The sequence below is a fragment of the Salvelinus namaycush genome, unplaced genomic scaffold, assembly GCF_016432855.1.
Source record: "Salvelinus namaycush isolate Seneca unplaced genomic scaffold, SaNama_1.0 Scaffold5, whole genome shotgun sequence".
Classification (NCBI taxonomy): Eukaryota; Metazoa; Chordata; class Actinopteri; order Salmoniformes; family Salmonidae; genus Salvelinus; species Salvelinus namaycush.
In genome coordinates this window covers 381,117-403,272 of record NW_024061197.1, presented here as the reverse complement: position 1 = coordinate 403,272, position 22,156 = coordinate 381,117, and the positions used below count along the sequence as shown (strand labels likewise).

The following is a 22,156-nucleotide window of genomic DNA, read 5'->3' as shown; positions in this document are numbered from 1 at the left end:
GCGGGAGGGGAGGAGAGAAAGAGAGCGGGAGGGGAGGAGAGAAAGAGAGCGGGAGGGGAGGAGAGAAAGAGAGCGGGAGGGGAGGAGAGAAAGAGAGCGGGAGGGGAGGAGAGAAAGAGAGCGGGAGGGGAGGAGGAGAGAGCGGGAGGGGAGGAGGAGAGAGCGGGAGGGAGGAGGAGAGAGCGGGAGGGAGGAGGAGAGAGCGGGAGGGAGGAATAGGGAGGGAGTGGAGAGAGGAATAGGGAGGGAGTGGAGAGAGGAAGAAAGTACTGACCTTCTCAAACTCTTTCTCCTGGATTTCCAGCATGCTCTGAATCCTCCTCATCACATCTCTGAACGGCTCACCCTGAGAACACACAGAGTCAGTCAAACGCACAGGAAAAACCCAGCAGCGGTACAATTCTCCAAGCTGTTTAAAGGCACAGTCAACTTAGTGTATGTAAACTTCTGACCCACTGGAATTGTGATACAGTGAATTATAAGTGAAATAATCTCTGTAAACAATTGTTGGAAGAATTACTTGTGTCATGCACAAAGTAGATGTCCTAACCAACATGCCAAAACTATAGTTTGTTTACAAGAAATTTGTGGAGTGGTTGAAAAACGAGTTTTAATGACTCCAACCTAAGTGTATGTAAACTTCCGACTTCAACTGTATATCAAACCTTTGATGTACTCAAAGATCCACTATTACAATGTTTTACCCACTCCTATAAAAACTGTAGACTATCAGACGCTCAACAACAAGGTCTGATTTCATTATTACTGAAACAGGACCCAGGTGGTAAGTATAAAGATCCAACCGGAAAAGAAGAAAAACTGGAGGCCCCTTACACTTCATTGCTGTGATGCAAAAATCCTGGCAAAATGCTTAGTGAATAGAACAGCAGACTTCGAAAAAGACCTTTGGGGAATCTCTTGTACAATTGGTTAAAGTCATGTACAGCAACAGCGAGATTTAAAAATCGTAAAATAATGTTTACTTCTCAGAAAGTATTGAACTGGCCAGAGGAGTTAAACAAGGTTGTCCATTGTCTCCATATGTATTTGTTCTGGCCATTGAAATGCTCTCTTAAGATCAGATCGAACTAAGTGTTAACTATACGGAGATCACTCAAGTTTAACTATTTTTGAAGAAGATAAAATGAAGAAACCGCACTGATTAACTCTAATCACATCACAGTTTATGTATTTACTAACGGCGCCGTCTACTCCAGACTACTCATCTTTCAAATTATATGAGCAAATAATATTTACATTTATTTGGAATGGTAACCCAGACAAAAGTAAACGTGCTTATTTATATAATGAATATGTTTTGGGGGACTGAAATGTAAATATTAAAGCATTAATAAAAGGTCTAACTAAAAGCTTCACTCATACAAAAGTTAAACAGAAACCCAAAATGGTTCCTCAGTGGCAACATTTGTAGTTAATCCACAATACTAATCTAATTGACAGGGTGAAAAGATGGAAGCCTGTACACAATATGAATATTCCAAAACATGCATCCTGTTTGCAACAAGGCACTAAAGTAATACTGCAAGCAATGAACTGTTTGTTAAATAGGATTTTGTTTTAACATTCTATGGTAAAACAGTAGCAGTTCCATCCTGAGCGATGAAGGAGAGGCTTTGACTTTAGCAGCAGTTACAGTAGCCTCCACACCTCTGAGACAGTAGAACAGACATGCTTCAGCAGTAGGCTGTCAGTCAACACACAGAGAGACAGTCACACCAGATCCAGTCAGTCAGAACAGACAGTCACACCAGATCCAGTCAGTCACACCAGATCCAGTCAGTCACACCAGATCCAGTCAGTCACACCAGATCCAGTCAGTGAGAACAGTCAGTCACACCAGATCCAGTCAGTGAGACAGACAGACAGGTAACAGAGTAAGACAACACACACCTGTCTGATCTTCAGAAGGAAAGGGATTCCAAACGTTCCAAAGACCTCCTTGTGGAAATGTGCGACGGGAATCAACATCTCAGTGTCCTTATCCAGGTCTACCTGGTCCAGAGGAAGTTCCTACAGCGAGAGAGAGGTTAGAAGGAGAGGAGGAACGTACCTCTATTCTGAAGGTGTGGAGAGAGAGAGAGGTTAGGAGAGGAGGAACGTACCTCTATTCTGAAGGTACGGCTGGCGGCGGGAGATAAACATTCTAACAGCTCGTCCTCCTGGTGAACCCCGATGATCTTATAGCTTACTATCTCCAACAGTCTGGAGAGGGGGAGGTGGGAGGGAGGGATGGGAGGAGTGTGGGAGGGGGGGGAGAGAGTGTGGGAGGGGGGAAAGAGAGAGTGTGGGAGGGAGAAAAAAGTGGGAGAGAGGGAGGGAAAGAGGGAGGTTAGAGGCAGGGTGGAGAAAAGTAGAGAACAGCAGCAGTCATGCATAATAATAGCAATGAAGAACCACTGGATGTAATACAGGCCTGACCAGCAGAGGGCAGCACTGTGGTGACAGTCTCTCTGCTTACCGGAGCTTCTCTGAGCCTTTGTCGGAGAGCTCCACAGCTTTTTTACATTCCTCCAGCAGGTCCCTGACACAGCCGTGTTTATCTGGGTAGAGAGTGATCTCCTGGAGGGAGACAGAGAGTTAGTTATGAAAATCATTTATTCATCATCAGGGTCAAAGGTTAGAAAGCCTGAGTGAGATTACATTTTTCATACGAGGTGACAGTACAGAATGTTACCTTTTATTTGAGGGTATTTTCATACACATGTTTATTTTATTAATGCACTTTATACATCGAGTTCCCCCCCCTTATGAAGAAGTCAGAAGTATTGGGACAAATTCACTTGGGTGTATTAAAATAGTCAAAAGTTTAGTCCCATATTCCTAGCACGCAATGAATATATCAAGCTTGTGAATACAAACTTGTCGGATAAATTTGCAGTTTGTTTTGGTGTAACATTAAAGATCATGCCCCGCCCCCCACTACTACCAATAACAGGGCGGTATGATCATGCCCCGCCCCCCACCATAACCAATAACAGGGGAGCATGATCATTATTATTCATGATTTTGGGGGTATGAGTGATCGTTATTATTCATGATTCATTCAGGATTATCTGTAACCATGGTAGCATCCACATTCATGTAGAAGTATTTAGAAACATTTTATTCTTATTTACAATAAAAGCGACTCCAATGACAAAACATTATTTACCATTCATTTCTAATGGGCACAACATACCGCAAATTCATCCAACTAGTTGGTAGTCACAAGCTTGATGGATGTAGTCATTGCATGCTAGGAATATGCGACCAAATAATAAACCTTTGACTATTTTAATACATGATACATAAAGTGCTTTAATTTCTAAAACAGTAAAACAGATATGAAAATACCCTCAAATAAAAAAATGTGACATTCTGTTCTGTCGCCTCAGAAAACATTTGATCTGAAATCCCAAAAGCTGGAGTATAAAGTCAACTGAAAAGGTGTATCTTTACTGTGTGTAATATTAACAGGGAGGGGAGTGTGTATGTTACCTCTTCTCTGTATAGGCTGTATCTTCACTGTGTGTAATATAAACAGGGAGGGGAGTGTGTATGTTACCTCTTCTCTGTACAGGCTGTTGAGCCATATGGACTTGAAGCTCCTCCTGTTCTCAAAGTCTGTGATCTTCATCTTTAACTGAGAGGAGACAACATTAACAGTCAGTTCACTCTCTCACATATATTTTGCTGTATATCTACAAATGACCAAATGCACTGACTGTTTAAATTAAAACTAGTGGTAATCTAATGTCCCCGTTCAGCAGGTACATCCAGATGAGAGACGTCTCCGGTACTTCACACCATGTTCAACAGCACATACATAATAACATCTGTTGTCAGTCAACTGATAAAGCCTCATATCAACACAAGACATTTCATCATTTGAATGCTGACGGTGTGCAAGATACCTCTCATTGGTCAGCGTGTGACGCTGGGCACAGTGCTCAGTTTGACTAGACTACTGATATTGTCTAGGGGTTATTCTCCATGTAAAATAACCTGATCAATGAGGGTCAACACAGTGCTCAGTTTGACTAGACTACTGATATTGTCTAGGGGTTATTCTCCATGTAAAATAACCTGATCAATGAGGGTCAACACAGTGCTCAGTTTGACTAGACTACTGATATTGTCTAGGGGTTATTCTCCATGTAAAATAACCTGATCAATGACGGTCAACACAGCGACATGCTCAGGTCCACACATCTTCAGTCACAAGAGATGAGGTGTAGAATGTAAAGACAATATGAAGGGGTTTCCCTGACTGATGCATTCTCCATTTGGACGGGTTTGGGGTCTGCAGACCGATGGACTCGTATCTTAAACATCTGAATGGGGACTGATAGGAAGTGACACGCATGCTGCTCTGCTGTGTACCGAGACACACACACCGCTCTTCACTGGGACGCGCCAGGCAACTTCAAATAGACTCAGCCATCCGCTGTCACGTCACCATCAATGATGACTGTCTATCATATCTCACACACACACACAGCCCTACCTGTTGGTAGTAGAGTTTCTTGGGCTGACGTGGTTTGAAGAACTGCAGCAAATCTCGGAGAGTTCCTTCATAGTTGTGTCTGAGAGGATTCCCAGGTCCGTCTCTGTACCTGCCCAGAGAGGAGAGGAGAGGGGGAGGAAAGAGGAGGAGGAGAGAGAGGAGGACGAGAGACAGAGGAGAGAGGGGGAGTAGGATGAGAGAGGGAGTAGGACAAGAGGGAGAGGGAAGGAGGGAGGAGAGAGAGGGAGTAGGATGAGAGAGAGAGGGAAGGAAGAGGAGGGAGGGAGAGGGAGGAGAGAGAGGGAGGGAGGAGAGAGAGAGGGAAGGAAGAGGAGGGAGGGAGGGAGGAGAGAGAGGGAGGAGAGAGAGGGAGTAGGACGAGAGAGAGGGAAGGAAGAGGAGGGAGAGGGAGGGAGGGAGGAGAGAGAGGGAGTAGGACGAGAGAGAGAGGGAAGGAAGAGGAGGGAGGGAGTAGGACGAGAGAGAGAGGGACAGGTTACTCAACAAGTTAACTTGGGGCTTCAAACTTGTTGTACTGACTCAGTGTGTCAGGTGAAAGCGGAGTGTGTGTCCATGTGTGTGACGGCAGTCCTACCCCTGGGATTTGAAGAACTGGAGGAGCATGGGATCTGTGTTCAACCTCTGAGCCACCGTCTTCGCCACCTAACAGACAGGTTAAACAGATTCTCCAGTACTTCTGTAGGGTGCAGCACAGCTTCAAGAAAACAGTTGCTTTCAAACTACGGATTTCATGGCAAATTGAGGTAAGACAGTAATTCTGCTCATACATTATACATATATTAACAACAAACACATTGACACATCCAGCCCAAAGCAGTAGGTTCAAAAATACTTTTAGTGGCCAAAGTACCGGAGCATGTCTTTAACAAACACACTAGCTTTGTGGAACAATACTCAAATACAGAAGGAACAGTCACAATGCAAGACGGTGTGACCTCCTGTTGACCTGGAAGTAGTTCATCCTGTTGGGAGTGTGTGTGTGTGTGTGTGTGTGTGTGTGTGTGTGTGTGTGTGTGTGTGTGTGTGTGTGTGTGTGTGTGTGTTACCTGGAAGTAGTTCATCCTGTTGGAGAGTGTGACAACAAAGCCGGGGTCGTTGTGGATGGTCTTGTCACAGAAGATAACGTCCACTCGGTGGTAGAGATCCCGGAAGTAGTCCTTGGCTGTGGGCAGCTCACTGCTGTCGTTCTCTGGGTCGTCTCTGTAGAGAGGAGAGGAGAGGAGAGGAGAGGAGAGGAGAGGAGAGAGACAGAATACAGACATTAGCTGGGAGAGGCTAGTCAATATGTTACTGAATTCTCCAAACACGATGTGTTGTGACGAGCATAACATTCTCTACGACAGGGCTCTCCATCTCTGTTCCCTCCTGTAGGTTGTCGTTAGATTCCCAGGACCATGTTGGAATGACTTACTTCTGGAAGACGATGATGTCTCCGTCCATGAGTTCATCCAGGGCCTTGTCCAGTGACACGTCGTAGTCCTGTATCCGCTCTGTTAAATTAGGCTTCACTTCCTGGAACACAGACACATGGGAGATGGAGGCTGTTTGTGTAGATGTGATAGACCTGGAGTTGTGTGTGTGTGTGTGTGTGTGTGTGTGTGTGGTAGGGGTTACGAGTTCACCAAGCCCGTTTACCGAACTCACAGTTTGGTACGTATTGCGGTTTAGGGGTTTGGTTCAGTCCAGCAGGAAAATTAAATGGCAACAGTTACTGCAGTAAATGTTTGTTTTGTCAAAAGATGTAAAACTAACCCAGGAAGAGATAGTCAAATGTAGGACCTTAGAATAAAAATTGTCCACACCAATGGTCAAACCACAGCAGGACATTTTTTTGGTCTGGGATTTTTTTTTATATAAATTTTTTGGGTGTAATTACCCTTTAATTTAAACATGCACCACCCAGTGTAGAGGACTAGTGGTTTGATTCCCAGATCAGATTTACCAGCCAGTGTGTGTGAGTTCTCACCTCATAGAGGATAAGGCTGGTCTCCTGTTGAAAGCCTGCTCTCTCACACATGACGGGCAGCAGGTCTCCTGGTAGAGAGAACAGCGTACATTTAACACTGCTTTACACACACACCTTTCAACTCTAATCCTACTCCACATCCACCACAGGGTTCTCCTCAGGATTTAACAAGGTGGTGCTGCTGAGTAAGGAGGGGGAGGCCTGGAGGGACCCCCTCTAACCGAATCCCCCTCTAACAGAATCCCCCTCTAACCGAAACCCCCTCTAACCGAAACCCCCTCTAACCGAAACCCCCTCTGACATTTCCTGCACTCTATAGGCTTAAATGATAACAAAAGTAAAACAATTAAATTCAAATAAAAGTGGCGCAACCAGTCCACAAGGTGGCACAGCCCCCCCCCCCCCCCCCCCCCTTTACGAGTTGTTAGGAGTCTGTATCATACAGCCCAGACACAGCAGGATACTTACGTATTTTACAGGATATAGCTGTGTAGATATGTTAGGAGAGGAGTCTGTACCATACAGCCCAGACACAGCAGGATACTTACGTATTTTACAGGATATAGCTGTGTAGATATGTTAGGAGAGGAGTCTGTACCATACAGCCCAGACACAGCAGGATACTTACGTATTTTACAGGATATAGCTGTGTAGATATGTTAGGAGAGGAGTCTGTACCATACAGCCCAGACACAGCAGGATACTTACGTATTTTACAGGATATAGCTGTGTAGATATGTCCACAATAATTTAAGCTTCTGCTTTTTGGATCATACATCTTCAAGAACAACATGACGTCGTCTGAAAAGAGAAGAGAGTTTGAGGATGATCATTAAAAACAAAAGGACAATCTATTTTTACTTGACCACAGTTACATGAAAAAAACATTTCCATTTCTTGGAAACGACTTGTGATTTCATCTCGAAAAGTAAAATGGCTTTAACTAGCTGCTTTGTACTTAGTGGTCATCAGTCAGAGGGCGTTAACCCCCCAGTCAGAGGGCGTTAACCCCCCAGTCAGAGGGCGTTAACCCCCCAGTCAGAGGGCGTTAACCCCCCAGTCAGAGGGCGTTAACCCCCCAGTCAGAGGGCGTTAACCCCCCAGTCAGAGGGCGTTAACGCCCCGTGTCCTAAACAACCTGGGAATAAAGGATTATCAGAATAACAGTCGTTGATAAACTGGTAATAATCTGTAAAATAAATGTCTAAACTCACGGTCTTTGTCGAACTTGGGTAACGTTGCTCCGCTGGCAGCCATCTCAGGATCCACCGTCTCCAAAAATATAGTCCAGGGATTCTCATTGTCGCTCAAGTCTATCATCTGGGGAGAACAAACACACAGGGTTAAACACACACACACAGGGTTAAACACACACACACACACACACACACACACAAACCACATCTACACACACCAGTCCCTCTACTGTCTTCCAAGAGACTACAGGACAGTTTCCAGGTCAACCTGGTGGTTGTGTTACTCACAGACTTGCTGCAGTCTGCCTCGTAGTCCAGCATGGCAGGTCTCTTGGTGCCGTTGCTCCGGGCCTGCATGGGCCACAGCCTCATCTGGTCCTGTGGGAAACCCTGCAACACATCAATACACACTGTCAGACTGGGGATACACACAAGCATAGTTCCTCTCCAGGTTTCTTACTTTGGCGTCCTCCAGGAGAAGTAGAACAGTGGTCGAACGGCAGGTTAACCTGTTTGGGCTGCAGGGGCAGTATTGAGTAGCCGGATAAAAGGTGCCCATTTCAAACGGCCTCGTACTCAATTCTTGCTCGTACAATATGCATATTATTATTACTATTGGATAGAAAACACTCTCTAGTTTCTATAACCGTTGGAATTATGTCTCTGAGTGAAACAGAACTCATTCTACAGCACTTTTCCTGACAGGGAGTGAGATTTCAGAAATCTTGGCCCCTGGTCCCAGGTCAGTTTTAAGGTCCCTGTAAATGCTATGAGGATACAAACACTGCCTACGCCTTCCTCTAGATGTCAGTAAGAGGTGACAATTTGAATGGAGTCGATTGCGCAATCAGGGCCTGTATAAAAGAGCACAAGGCGGAAGTAGCTTTCTTTTCTTCCTGCGCCTGACGCACGATGGACGTCGGACTGGCTCTCTTTCCAAGCTTTGGTTTAGCCACTTCTAAATCGCCGGTCATGTTTTTACTCGTTATAGGTGTTAAAAACATCATAAGGTAGTTAATTTAAACCGTTTTATAGCAATTTATATCCGTTTAGTGCGATTTTGAGGCATTTCTTTGTGATGCACTTTGAACGGCTGGGCACGTTTCCAGTACATGCCGAACGTTAGTGGCCATTTCGACAGGGCAAGAGGACATCTTTCGACCAAAAGACGATTAGACCGGAGAAAGGATACATTGCCCAAGATTCTGATGGAAGATCAGCTCATAGTAAGAAATATTTAAGATGATAAATCGTTGTTCTGTAGAAAAATGTTAAACGCATATTCCGCCATTTTTTTTGGTATAGCTTCGCTTGGCGAACCCTGTATTGCACAGTAAGGATAATTTTAGAAATGTAATTCAGCGATTGCATTAAGAACTAATTTGTCTTTCGATAGCTGTCCAACTTATATTTTTTTAGTCAAGTTTATGAATAGTTATTCATTAGACAAGATCACTGTCAAAGATGGCGCCCGACATTTTCAGGCCAGTTTTGCTACTATTCTCATTGTATAACCACGGTTTTTGTGGCTAAATATGCACATTTTCGAACAAACTCTATATGTATGTTGTAATATGATGTTACAGGAGTGTCATCGGAAGAATTCTGAGAAGGTTAGTGAAAAAATTAATATATTTTGGCGATGATAACGTTATCGCTCTCTTTGGCTTGAATCAATGCTCGGGTAACGTTTGCACATGTGGTATGCTAATATAACGATTTATTGTGTTTTCGCTGTAAAACACTTAGAAAATCGGAAATATTGTCTGAATTCACAAGATCTGTGTCTTTCCATTGCTATGGGCTGTGTATTTTTAAGAAATGTTTTATGATGAGTAAATTGGTAATACACGTTGCTCTCTGTAGTAATTCTAGTCGCTTTGGTGAGATTTGTGATGGTGGCTGCAATGGCAAACTATGATTTATACCTGAAATATGCACATTTTTCTAACAAAACCTATGCTATACAATAAATATGTTATCAGACTGGCATCTGATGAAGTTTTTTCTTGGTTAGTGGCTATTTATATCTTTATTTGGTCGAATTTGTGATAGCACCTGATGGAGTAAGAAACTGATGGAGTTAGAAAAGTGGTGTCTTTTGCTAACGTGGTTAGCTAATAGATTTACATATTTTGTCTTCCCTGTAAAACATTTTAAAAATCGGACATGTTGGCTTGATTCACAAGATGTGTACCTTTCATATGCTGTATTGGACTTGTTAATGTGTGAAAGTTAAATATTTAAAAAATATTTTTTTTTGAATTTCGCGCCCTGCACTTTGAGCTGGATGTTGTCATAGGTGTACCGACCTCGGGCTTGCAGCCATAAGAAGTTAAAGGTTAACGGAGGAGAGGACAGACAGACAGACAGGCAGACACAGACAGACAGAGACAGAGAGAGTCTCACCATGGTCTGGGAGAGATTCTGGACAAACTCCTGCAGCGTGGAGCTCTTCAGGACCTTGAACACAGTGTACTTCACCTTCTCCTCATCATACATGTCATTACCCTGGTGACCACAGAACTGGTCCTCTGTCACAATCTGGGAGGAGAGAGAGAGGAGGAGAAAGAGAGAGCGAGCGAGCAGGAGGGCGGAGGAGAAAGAGAAAGGAGGAAGAGAGAGAGGGCGAGGGGGAGACAGAGGGAGGGGGAAGAGACATGGAGAGAGAGAGAGAGAGAGACAAGTGATTCATAACACCAACATTCTCCAAAAGCTGTTGTGTTATTATGTGGACCTGTGACTGGGGGGGGGGGGGGAGCTCCAAGCCTTACCTGGACCTGCATGTAGAGATGGGCCTCCTGCCGCTCCTTCCTCTTCTGAGCCTCAACCCTCTTCTCCTCCTGAAGCCGCTCCACCAGCTGCTGGGGGATGTCCACGTCGTTTACCGCCAGCAGCACCTCACCTGGAGACGGGTAAACACAGGGTTATCTAACAATACCTCCCCCGAAGCGTTGACTACCATGTGCTACAAAAAGGTAGTATAAGGCTTCATAGCATTGAGTTATAAGGCTTCATAGAGTTATAAAAGTAATCATATCCTGACTTAAGCTACTGAGTTGTAAAGCAGCATAAGGTGACTTACTGAGTTTGGACTCGCGGATGTACACCAGCATGTAAGCGTTGGTGCAGTGACGTACTGATAGGTCGTCGTCATGGCCACCGTAGTTGTGTTCAATAGCTTCCTCCTTGGTGCACCGTGACACCACGTCATCATCAAACTTACACCACTGGAGGAAGAGGAGAAAGAGGAGACGGGAACGGAGAGGGAGAGACAGAGAGGAGACGGGAACGGAGAGGGAGAGACAGAGAGGAGACGGGTACGGAGAGGGAGAGACAGAGAGGAGACAGGAACGGAGAGGGAGAGACAGAGAGGAGACAGGTAGGGAGAGGGAGAGACAGAGAGGAGACAGGAACGGAGAGGGAGAGACAGAGAGGAGACAGGTAGGGAGAGGGAGAGACAGAGAGGAGACGGGTACGGAGAGGGAGAGACGGGTACGGAGAGGGAGAGAGAGAGGAGACGGGAACGGAGAGGGAGAGACAGAGAGGAGACAGGTACGGAGACAGAGAGGAGACAGGAACGGAGCGGGAGAGACAGAGAGGAGACAGGAACGGAGAGGGAGAGACAGAGAGGAGACAGGAACGGAGAGGGAGAGACAGAGAGGAGACAGGAACGGAGAGGGAGAGACAGAGAGGAGACAGGAACGGAGAGGGAGAGACAGAGAGGAGACAGGAACGGAGAGGGAGAGACAGAGAGGAGACAGGAACGGAGAGGGAGAGACAGAGAGGAGACAGGTACGGAGAAGGAGAGACAGAGAGGAGACGGGAACGGAGAGGGAGAGAGGAACAGATGTACGTTATTAAGAAAACTGTTTATGTACCGTCATTGTATCATTTCTCAGGACACACATGAGCAGAGTGTTGGCTGCATATTGACATGATTCCCCCTTTACTATGTTAATAACCTGATAAAACACCTTTCATGTTGACAACACAACCGTAGTTCTTACGCCCCATTAATGATCAAATATACTACTGCATTTAACTGATTGGTGGGTTGGGGGACTCACGATGGGTTCCTTGACGCTGACTTTCCCGTCTCCTTTGGGGTTGAGGTAGACAACATAGTGTCCTCCGTGGTTGTCTCCGCTGTGCACCAGCACGGCGTGCAGGATGTAGTTGGCCGGGTCCTTAGAGTCAGTCTTCTGGAGAAACTCATCCAGGGGAAGCTGCTCCGGAAACTCAAACCTGGGAGGGGGAGGAGAGACCGAGACACAGAGAGGAGGCGAGACGGAGAGGGGGCGAGAAGGAGAGGGGGCGAGAAGGAGAGGGGGCGAGAAGGAGAGGGGGCGAGAGGAAGAAAAGGTGTTTTTGTGATCAGTATTATCGTGTCCATGTTCTTCCTGTGTTGTAGCTTCAATGTGAGCTCCATTCAGGACATCAGACAGGTGCTGTGTTACCCCAGTGGGGCTTTGACCTACACGGGGGGGTTAAGTTACCATGACCTACACTGGGGGTACGTTACCATGACCTACACTGGGGGTTAAGTTACCATGACCTACACGGGGGGGTTAAGTTACCATGACCTACACGGGGGGTTAAGTTACCATGACCTACACGGGGGGGTTAAGTTACCATGACCTACACGGGGGGGTTAAGTTACCATGACCTACACGGGGGGGTTAAGTTACCATGACCTACACGGGGGGGTTAAGTTACCATGACCTACACGGGGGGGTTAAGTTACCATGACCTACACGGGGGGTTAAGTTACCATGACCTACACGGGGGGGTTAAGTTACCATGACCTACACGGGGGGGTTAAGTTACCATGACCTACACGGGGGGTTAAGTTACCATGACCTACACGGGGGGTTAAGTTACCATGACCTACACGGGGGGGGGGGGGGGGGGGGGTTAAGTTACCATAACCTACACTGGGGGGGTTAAGTTACCATGACCTACACTGGGGGTTAAGTTACCATGACCTACACTGGGGGGTTAAGTTACCATGACCTACACGGGGGGGTTAAGTTACCATGACCTACACGGGGGGGTTAAGTTACCATGACCTACACTGGGGGGTTAAGTTACCATGACCTACACTGGGGGGTTAAGTTACCATGACCTACACTGGGGGGTTAAGTTACCATGACCTACACTGGGGGGTTAAGTTACCATGACCTACACTGGGGGGTTAAGTTACCATGACCTACACGGGGGGTTAAGTTACCATGACCTACACGGGGGGTTAAGTTACCATGACCTACACGGGGGGTTAAGTTACCATGACCTACACGGGGGGTTAAGTTACCATGACCTACACTGGGGTACGTTACCATGACCTACACGGGGGTAAGTTACCATGACCTAACAGAGGGGCTAAGTTACCATGATCTACACGGGGGGTTAAGTTACCATGACCTAACAGAGGGGCTAAGTTACCATGACCTACACGGGGGGTTAAGTTACCATGACCTAACAGAGGGGCTAAGTTACCATGACCTAACAGAGGGGCTAAGTTACCATGACCTAACAGAGGGGCTAAGTTACCATGACCTACACGGGGGGTTAAGTTACCATGACCTAACAGAGGGGCTAAGTTACCATGACCTACACGGGGGGTTAAGTTACCATGATCTAACAGAGGGGCTAAGTTACCATGACCTACACGGGGGGTTAAGTTACCATGACCTACACGGGGGGTTAAGTTACCATGACCTACACGGGGCGTTAAGTTACCATGACCTAACAGAGGGGCTAAGTTACCATGACCTACACGGGGGGTTAAGTTACCATGACCTACACTGAGTGTAGAAAACATTATGAACACATGCTCTTTCCATGACAGACTGACCAGGTGAATCCAGGTGAAAGCTATGATCCCTTATTGATGTCACTTGTTAAATCCACTTCAATCAGTGATGATGAAGCGGAGGAGACGGGTTAAAGAAGGATTTTTAAACCTTGAGACAATTGAGACATGGATTGTGTATGTGTGCCATTCAGAGGGTGAATGGGCAAGACAACATATGAAGTGCCTTTGAACAGGGTAGGGTAGTAGGTGCCAGACGGACTGGTTTGTGTCAAGAACTGTAACGCTGCTGGGTTTTTCACGCTCAACAGTTTCCTGTGTATATCAAGAATAGTCAAACACCGAAAGGACATCCAGCCAACTTGACACAACTGTGGGAAGTATTGGAGTCAACATGGGCCAGAATCCCTGTGTAACGCTTTCAACACCTTGTAGAGTCCAATGCCCCGACAAACAGACTGTTCTGAGGGCAAAATGGGGTGCAACTCAATATCAGGAAGGTGTTCTTCATGTTTGGTATAGTCAGTGTACCTGTGGAATCAACATGTTTAGACAGGTGTGTGTGTCGGTGTGTGTTACCTGTCGTTGATCTTGATGTTTTGGTCGGTCTGAGGGTCGTACATGAACCTCATCAGCTGCAGGTGCAGTATGGGAGGGAAAGTCAGGAACTTCACCCCCTTCTCCGCTTCCTGAAAACACACACATGGCCAGTAAATCTACTGACTCATCATCCACGTGTCCTACCTCCAGTAGATTATACAGGTCCAGAACCCTTCCAGGTCTGAATCTAGACAGAAAGTATGTGTAGATTATACAGGTCCAGAACCCTTCCAGGTCTGAATCTAGACAGAAAGTATGTGTAGATTATACAGGACCAGAAACCCTTCCAGGTCTGAATCTAGACAGAAAGTATGTGTAGATTATACAGGACCACAGAGTATGTGTAGATTATAAAGGACCAGAAACCCTCCAGGTCTGAATCTAGACAGAAAGTATGTGTAGATTATACAGGACCAGAAAGTATGTGTAGATTATACAGGACCAGAAACCCTCCAGGTCTGAATCTAGACAGAAAGTATGTGTAGATTATACAGGTCCAGAGACCCTCCAGGTCTGAATCTAGACAGAAAGTATGTGTAGATTATACAGGACCAGAAAGTATGTGTAGATTATACAGGACCAGAAACCCTCCAGGTCTGAATCTAGACAGAAAGTATGTGTAGATTATACAGGACCAGAAAGTATGTGTAGATTATACAGGACCAGAACCCCTCCAGGTCTGAATCTAGACAGAAAGTATGTGTAGATTATAAAGGACCAGAAACCCTCCAGGTCTGAATCTAGACAGAAAGTATGTGTAGATTATAAAGGACCAGAAACCCTCCAGGTCTGAATCTAGACAGAAAGTATGTGTAGATTATACAGGACCAGAAAGTATGTGTAGATTATACAGGTCCAGAGACCCTCCAGGTCTGAATCTAGACAGAAAGTATGTGTAGATTATACAGGACCAGAAAGTATGTGTAGATTATACAGGACCAGAAACCCCTCCAGGTCTGAATCTAGACAGAAAGTATGTGTAGATTATACAGGACCAGAAAGTATGTGTAGATTATACAGGACCAGAACCCCTCCAGGTCTGAATCTAGACAGAAAGTATGTGTAGATTATACAGGACCAGAAAGTATGTGTAGATTATACAGGACCAGAAACCCCTCCAGGTCTGAATCTAGACAGAAAGTATGTGTAGATTATACAGGTCCAGAAAGTATGTGTAGATTATACAGGACCAGAACCCCTCCAGGTCTGAATCTAGACAGAAAGTATGTGTAGATTATAAAGGACCAGAAACCCTCCAGGTCTGAATCTAGACAGAAAGTATGTGTAGATTATAAAGGACCAGAAACCCTCCAGGTCTGAATCTAGACAGAAAGTATGTGTAGATTATAAAGGACCAGAAACCCTCCAGGTCTGAATCTAGACAGAAAGTATGTGTAGATTATACAGGACCAGAACCCCTCCAGGTCTGAATCTAGACAGAAAGTATGTGTAGATTATAAAGGACCAGAAACCCTCCAGGTCTGAATCTAGACAGAAAGTATGTGTAGATTATAAAGGACCAGAAACCCTCCAGGTCTGAATCTAGACAGAAAGTATGTGTAGATTATACAGGACCAGAAAGTATGTGTAGATTATACAGGACCAGAACCCCTCCAGGTCTGAATCTAGACATAAAGTATGTGTAGATTATAAAGGACCAGAAACCCTCCAGGTCTGAATCTAGACAGAAAGTATGTGTAGATTATACAGGACCAGAAAGTATGTGTAGATTATACAGGACCAGAAACCCTCCAGGTCTGAATCTAGACAGAAAGTATGTGTAGATTATACAGGTCCAGAACCCCTCCAGGTCTGAATCTAGACAGAAAGTATGTGTAGATTATACAGGACCAGAAAGTATGTGTAGATTATACAGGACCAGAACCCCTCCAGGTCTGAATCTAGACAGAAAGTATGTGTAGATTATACAGGACCAGAAAGTATGTGTAGATTATACAGGACCAGAAACCCCTCCAGGTCTGAATCTAGACAGAAAGTATGTGTAGATTATACAGGACCAGAAAGTATGTGTAGATTATACAGGACCAGAACCCCTCCAGGTCTGAATCTAGACAGAAAGTATGTGTAGATTATACAGGACCAGAAAGTATGTGTAGATTATAAAGGACCAGAACCCCTCCAGGTCTGAATCTAGACAGAAAGTATGTGTAGATTATAAAGGACCAGAACCCCTCCAGGTCTGAATCTAGACAGAAAGTATGTGTAGATTATACAGGTCCAGAACCCCTCCAGGTCTGAATCTAGACAGAAAGTATGTGTAGATTATACAGGACCAGAAAGTATGTGTAGATTATACAGGACCAGAACCCCTCCAGGTCTGAATCTAGACAGAAAGTATGTGTAGATTATACAGGACCAGAAAGTATGTGTAGATTATACAGGACCAGAAACCCCTCCAGGTCTGAATCTAGACAGAAAGTATGTGTAGATTATACAGGACCAGAAAGTATGTGTAGATTATACAGGACCAGAACCCCTCCAGGTCTGAATCTAGACAGAAAGTATGTGTAGATTATACAGGACCAGAAAGTATGTGTAGATTATAAAGGACCAGAACCCCTCCAGGTCTGAATCTAGACAGAAAGTATGTGTAGATTATAAAGGACCAGAACCCCTCCAGGTCTGAATCTAGACAGAAAGTATGTGTAGATTATACAGGTCCAGAACCCCTCCAGGTCTGAATCTAGACAGAAAGTATGTGTAGATTATACAGGACCAGAAAGTATGTGTAGATTATACAGGTCCAGAACCCCTCCAGGTCTGAATCTAGACAGAAAGTATGTGTAGATTATACAGGACCAGAAAGTATGTGTAGATTATACAGGACCAGAAAGTATGTGTAGATTATACAGGACCAGAGATGTTCAATTAACTGACCCTTCTCTGGTCCAAACAATTGATTTTGACCAACAAATCCATCCTAAGAATTTTGAAATCTCGTTGTGGCCCTCAAACCAAAAATGATTGCCCACCTGTTCTACAGCCTCACCTATAGGCCATGTTCATAAAGCACATTTACACCCATCATTAACTCTATATAAACCCATTATGAATATGTTATGTAGCCTGAGTGTTAATAAAGCATCTATAAATCCTGTACACACCCTTTATAAAGCCTGAACAAGGCCACCCGTAGTCATATAAAGCATCTTTTAACCATACATAAGGCCTTTATAAAGCCTGAACAAGGCCACCCGTAGTCATATAAAGCATCTTTTAACCATACATAAGGCCTTTATAAAGCCTGAATAAATAATGCCTCACCCGTAGTCTTATAAAGCATCTGTTAACCATACATAAGGCCTTTATAAAGCCTGAACAAGGCCACCCGTAGTCTTATAAAGCATCTGTTAACCATAGATAAGTCCTTTATAAAGCCTGAACAAGGCCACCCGTAGTCATATAAAGCATATTTTAACCATACATAAGGCCTTTATAAAGCCTGAACAAGGCCACCCGTAGTCATATAAAGCATCTTTTAACCATACATAAGGCCTTTATAAAGCCTGAATAAATAATGCCTCACCCGTAGTCTTATAAAGCATCTGTTAACCATACATAAGGCCTTTATAAAGCCTGAATAAATAATGCCTCACCCGTAGTCTTATAAAGCATCTGTTAACCATACATAAGGCCTTTATAAAGCCTGAACAAGGCCACCCGTAGTCATATAAAGCATCTGTTAACCATACATAAGGCCTTTATAAAGCCTGAACAAGGCCACCCGTAGTCATATAAAGCATCTGTTAACCATACATAAGGCCTTTATAAAGCCTGAATAAGGCCTCACCTGTAGGCCGTGTTCTCCTGCGTCGTATTTGTTGTCTCCGTCGAGCTGCTCCACAGCAACGTAGTCCTTAAAGGACTCAAAGACTAGAGGGAAGAGAAACACTTAGCTATATACACACACACAGTTACACACACACATAGCTACACAGTCACCAACTCAGTAGCCTTGTGGTTAGAGTGTCTGCCCTGAGAGTGAAAGGTTGGGAGTTCCCTCCCCGTCCGAGTCATACCAGAGACTGTACAACTGCCATCTGAAGCATCTCTGCTTAGCGCTGAGCATTAAGGACACTGGGAGTAAAGGCCTTCTGCATGTCCAACTCTCGATAAACCCTTAACACTAGAACAGCCTGGCCTTTCAGCCTATCAGTACACGCTAGAGATGTCCTTTCAGCCTATCAGTACACGCTAGAGGACGTTGCCGGGCATCCCCTTTAGCATCAGATGCATACCAACCTGCAAGGTGCATAAACATGCTTGATAAATAGTGAATTAAACATGTGTAAATTATTAATTGCATTAAATAATATTCATGGAAATATCAAGGATGTGAACACTTGTATTTATTTTACATCTGTACACCGTGAGTGTTGCTTTACCATTCGCCATCACTGAGTATGTTGGTATGTTGTTTTGTGCAGAGGGGGGGGGGGGGGGGGGGGGCAGCTCCCACCTTTGTGTGTTCACTGTTCCTAGCAGGCTAGTCTTCTTTGTGTGTTCACTGTTCCTAGCAGGCTAGTCTTCTTTGTGTGTTCACTGTTCCTAGCAGGCTAGTCTTCTTTGTGTGTTCACTGTTCCTAGCAGGCTAGTCTTCTTTGTGTCTTCACTGTTCCTAGCAGGCTAGTCTTCTTTGTGTGTTCACTGTTCCTAGCAGGCTAGTCTTCTTTGTGTGTTCACTGTTCCTAGCAGGCTAGTCTTCTTTGTGTGTTCACTGTTCCTAGCAGGCTAGTCTTCTTTGTGTGTTCACTATTCCTAGCAGGCTAGTCTTCTTTGTGTGTTCACTATTCCTAGCAGGCTAGTCTTCTTTGTTTGTTCACTGTTCCTAGCAGGCTAGTCTTCTTTGTGTGTTCACTGTTCCTAGCAGGCTAGTCTTCTTTGTGTGTTCACTGTTCCTAGCAGGCTAGTCTTCTTTGTGTGTTCACTGTTCCTAGCAGGCTAGTCTTCTTTGTGTGTTCACTGTTCCTAGCAGGCTAGTCTTCTTTGTTTGTTCACTGTTCCTAGCAGGCTAGTCTTCTTTGCAATCAACTTGTCTGCCAGGGAAATTGACGTGAAGAAGTTGTCCATGGTCACATTTCTTCCTCTGCCCATGTTAAGGCTCCACGAGTCTCTAAACCACACTGTCAAACAGTCGCTCACCCGATGGCCTGATTTTCACCCACTGGCCTGGTCTCATTTTTCCCCAGATAGGGAAAGTCATTGAGCAAGTACTTGGTTTGGATATCAGCGGCTAACCAAAACTAAAGTCACATGTTCCATTATCAGCTTCTATCTGGTTTCTATTGGCCATTCAGCCACTGGTGATATTTTAATGTTATGTTTATTATGTTACTAGTTTTTTGCTTATAGTAGCCAGAGCAATGCTGCCTCACTAGTGGTCATGAGCTGAATGAATGGACAGCAAGGATATTGTTGGAAAAACACTTTTTATATATAAATTGTAGAATTGCATGTAATTGTAAAAGAAAAAAAACTTGAACATTTGTCTACACCACCAAGATGGGGGCCTCTAAAAGTCTCTAAAATCCAGCCACGCCGACTGCGCCCACCACATAAGCCCCTTTTCAAAGCAGAAACCCCCCTGTAAAAGGACGGAGACTGGAGCAACATGACACACATCCAGTAACCCAGAGAAGGAAAGGGATTCAACATGGCCGACACACATCCAGTAACCCAGAGAAGGAAAGGGATTCAACATGACAGACATCCAGTAACCCAGAGAAGGAAAGGGATTCATCATGACAGACACACATCCAGTAACCCAGAGAAGGAAAGGGATTCAACATGACAGACATCCAGTAACCCAGAGAAGGAAAGGGATTCATCATGACAGACACACATCCAGTAACCCAGAGAAGGAAAGGGATTCATCATGACAGACACACATCCAGTAACCCAGAGAAGGAAAGGGATTCATCATGGCCGACACACATCCAGTAACCCAGAGAAGGAAAGGGATTCATCATGGCCGACACACATCCAGTAACCCAGAGAAGGAAAGGGATTGATACTCACTGTTTTTCTTTCCTTTGATACTGAGCTGGATGTCGTAGTAATCCTCTATCCGCTCTGACCGGTAGTCAACGTGCTTACACTGGATATAGGACTGGAGAGAGAGATACAACACATAGTTACACTGGATATAGGACTGGAGAGAGAGAACATAGTTACACTGGATATAGTACTCGAGAGAGAGAACACAGTTACACTGGATATAGGACTGGAGAGAGAGAACACAGTTACACTGGATATAGGACTGGAGAGAGAGAGAGAGAGAGAGAGAGAGAGAGAGAACACAGTTACACTGGATATAGGACTGGAGAGAGAGAGAGAGAGAGAGAGAACACAGTTACACTGGATATAGGACTGGAGAGAGAGAGAGAGAGAGAACACAGTTACACTGGATATAGGACTGGAGAGAGAACACAGTTACACTGGATATAGGACTGGAGAGAGAACACAGTTACACTGGATATAGGACTGGAGAGAGAGAGAGAGAGAGCACAGTTATACTGGATATAGGACTGGAGAGAGAGAACATGGTTACACTGGATATAGGCCTGGAGAGAGAGAGAGATACAACACACAGTTACACTGGATATAGGACTGGAGAGAGAGAGAGAACACAGTTACACTGGATATAGGACTGGAGAGAGAGAGAGAGAGCACAGTTACACTGAATATAGGACTGGAGAGAGATACAACACACAGTTACACTGGATATAGGCCTGGAGAGAAACAACACAGTTACACTGGATATAGGCCTGGAGAGAGAGAGATACAACACACAGTTACACTGGATATAGGACTGGAGAGAGAGAACATAGTTACACTGGATATAGGACTGGTGAGAGAGAGAACATAGTTACACTGGATATAGGACTGGAGAGATACAACACACAGTTACACTGGATATAGGACTGGAGAGAGAGAACATAGTTACACTGGATATAGGACTGGAGAGAGAGAGAGAACATAGTTACACTGGATATAGGACTGGAGAGAGAGAGAGATACAACACACAGTTACACAGACCTCAACGGGGAGAGAGAATAGAGGACGTGAACGTACCACCATCTTTCCTCTGAACAGTTTGGGGATGGTTCCCTCCACGCAGGTGCCTTTCATTTTGTTCTCAACGTTGTCCAGGAGCTGGAACACAAACACACATTATGGATGGAACAGTGTATGTGAGCGGAGCAGAGATGGAGCCCAATTTGACTGGAGCGCAGAGCGAGATTACACAAAGGCTGGAGCGTCAGCCTTCTCGCTCACTCCAATTTGGCTCCAGTAACGTTCACTTCGCTAGCTCAGAGCGTGCCCGGCCCAGCATGCATTTGTAGTCTAATTGTGTGCCACTATAGTCCCTTGCTTTAGCTACTGTCATGGAGTTCACTAAATATTTTCATAAAGAAACTGATAAAACACACAAGTGCTAAATCAAGGTGATTTATAAAGATGAGGACCAAGAGCAAGAGAGGGAGTGGTGCGGTGATGTGGTGTCCACAACTAAAGAAGAGAGGGAGTGGTGCGGTGATGTGGTGTCCACAACTAAAGAAGAGAGGGAGTGGTGCGGTGATGTGGTGTCCACAACTAAAGAAGAGAGGGAGTGGTGCGGTGATGTAGTGTCCACAACTAAAGAAGAGAGGGAGTGGTGCGGTGATGTAGTGTCCACAACTAAAGAAGAGAGCGAGTGGTGCGGTGATGTAGTGTCCACAACTAAAGAAGAGAGGGAGTGGTGCGGTGATGTAGTGTCCACAACTAAAGAAGAGAGGGAGTGGTGCGGTGATGTAGTGTCCACAACTAAAGAAGAGAGGGAGTGGTGCGGTGATGTAGTGTCCACAACTAAAGAAGAGAGGGAGTGGTGCGGTGATGTAGTGTCCACAACTAAAGAAGAGAGGGAGTAGTGCGGTGATGTAGTGTCCACAACTAAAGAAGAGAGCGAGTGGTGCGGTGATGTAGTGTCCACAACTAAAGAAGAGAGGGAGTGGTGCGGTGATGTAGTGTCCACAACTAAAGAAGAGAGG

General features: G+C 45.0%; 1 protein-coding gene across 2 annotated transcripts in view; it reads right to left on the bottom strand.

Annotated features, from left to right (window-relative positions):
* LOC120041668 (ubiquitin carboxyl-terminal hydrolase 7) overlaps positions 1-22,156 on the bottom strand; it is a 46,001-nt gene that overhangs the window by 4,087 nt on the left and 19,758 nt on the right. Inside the window, exons 9-29 of one of the 2 annotated variants that reach the window (XM_038986534.1) lie at positions 21,201-21,281; positions 20,145-20,235; positions 17,917-17,999; positions 14,085-14,194; positions 11,761-11,938; positions 10,776-10,920; positions 10,465-10,595; positions 10,100-10,234; positions 7,979-8,080; positions 7,709-7,814; positions 7,203-7,295; positions 6,495-6,562; positions 5,940-6,040; positions 5,575-5,728; positions 5,103-5,170; positions 4,508-4,610; positions 3,566-3,643; positions 2,480-2,580; positions 2,124-2,223; positions 1,912-2,031; positions 275-346 (exon numbers count right to left, since the gene is read on the bottom strand). In XM_038986534.1, coding sequence (XP_038842462.1) covers positions 275-346; positions 1,912-2,031; positions 2,124-2,223; positions 2,480-2,580; positions 3,566-3,643; positions 4,508-4,610; positions 5,103-5,170; positions 5,575-5,728; positions 5,940-6,040; positions 6,495-6,562; positions 7,203-7,295; positions 7,709-7,814; positions 7,979-8,080; positions 10,100-10,234; positions 10,465-10,595; positions 10,776-10,920; positions 11,761-11,938; positions 14,085-14,194; positions 17,917-17,999; positions 20,145-20,235; positions 21,201-21,281 — 2,220 coding nt within the window. Of the gene's footprint in view, positions 1-274; positions 347-1,911; positions 2,032-2,123; positions 2,224-2,479; positions 2,581-3,565; positions 3,644-4,507; positions 4,617-5,102; positions 5,171-5,574; positions 5,729-5,939; positions 6,041-6,494; positions 6,563-7,202; positions 7,296-7,708; positions 7,815-7,978; positions 8,081-10,099; positions 10,235-10,464; positions 10,596-10,775; positions 10,921-11,760; positions 11,939-14,084; positions 14,195-17,916; positions 18,000-20,144; positions 20,236-21,200; positions 21,282-22,156 lie in introns of both variants that reach the window. The other variant, XM_038986533.1, reaches the window with a different exon arrangement.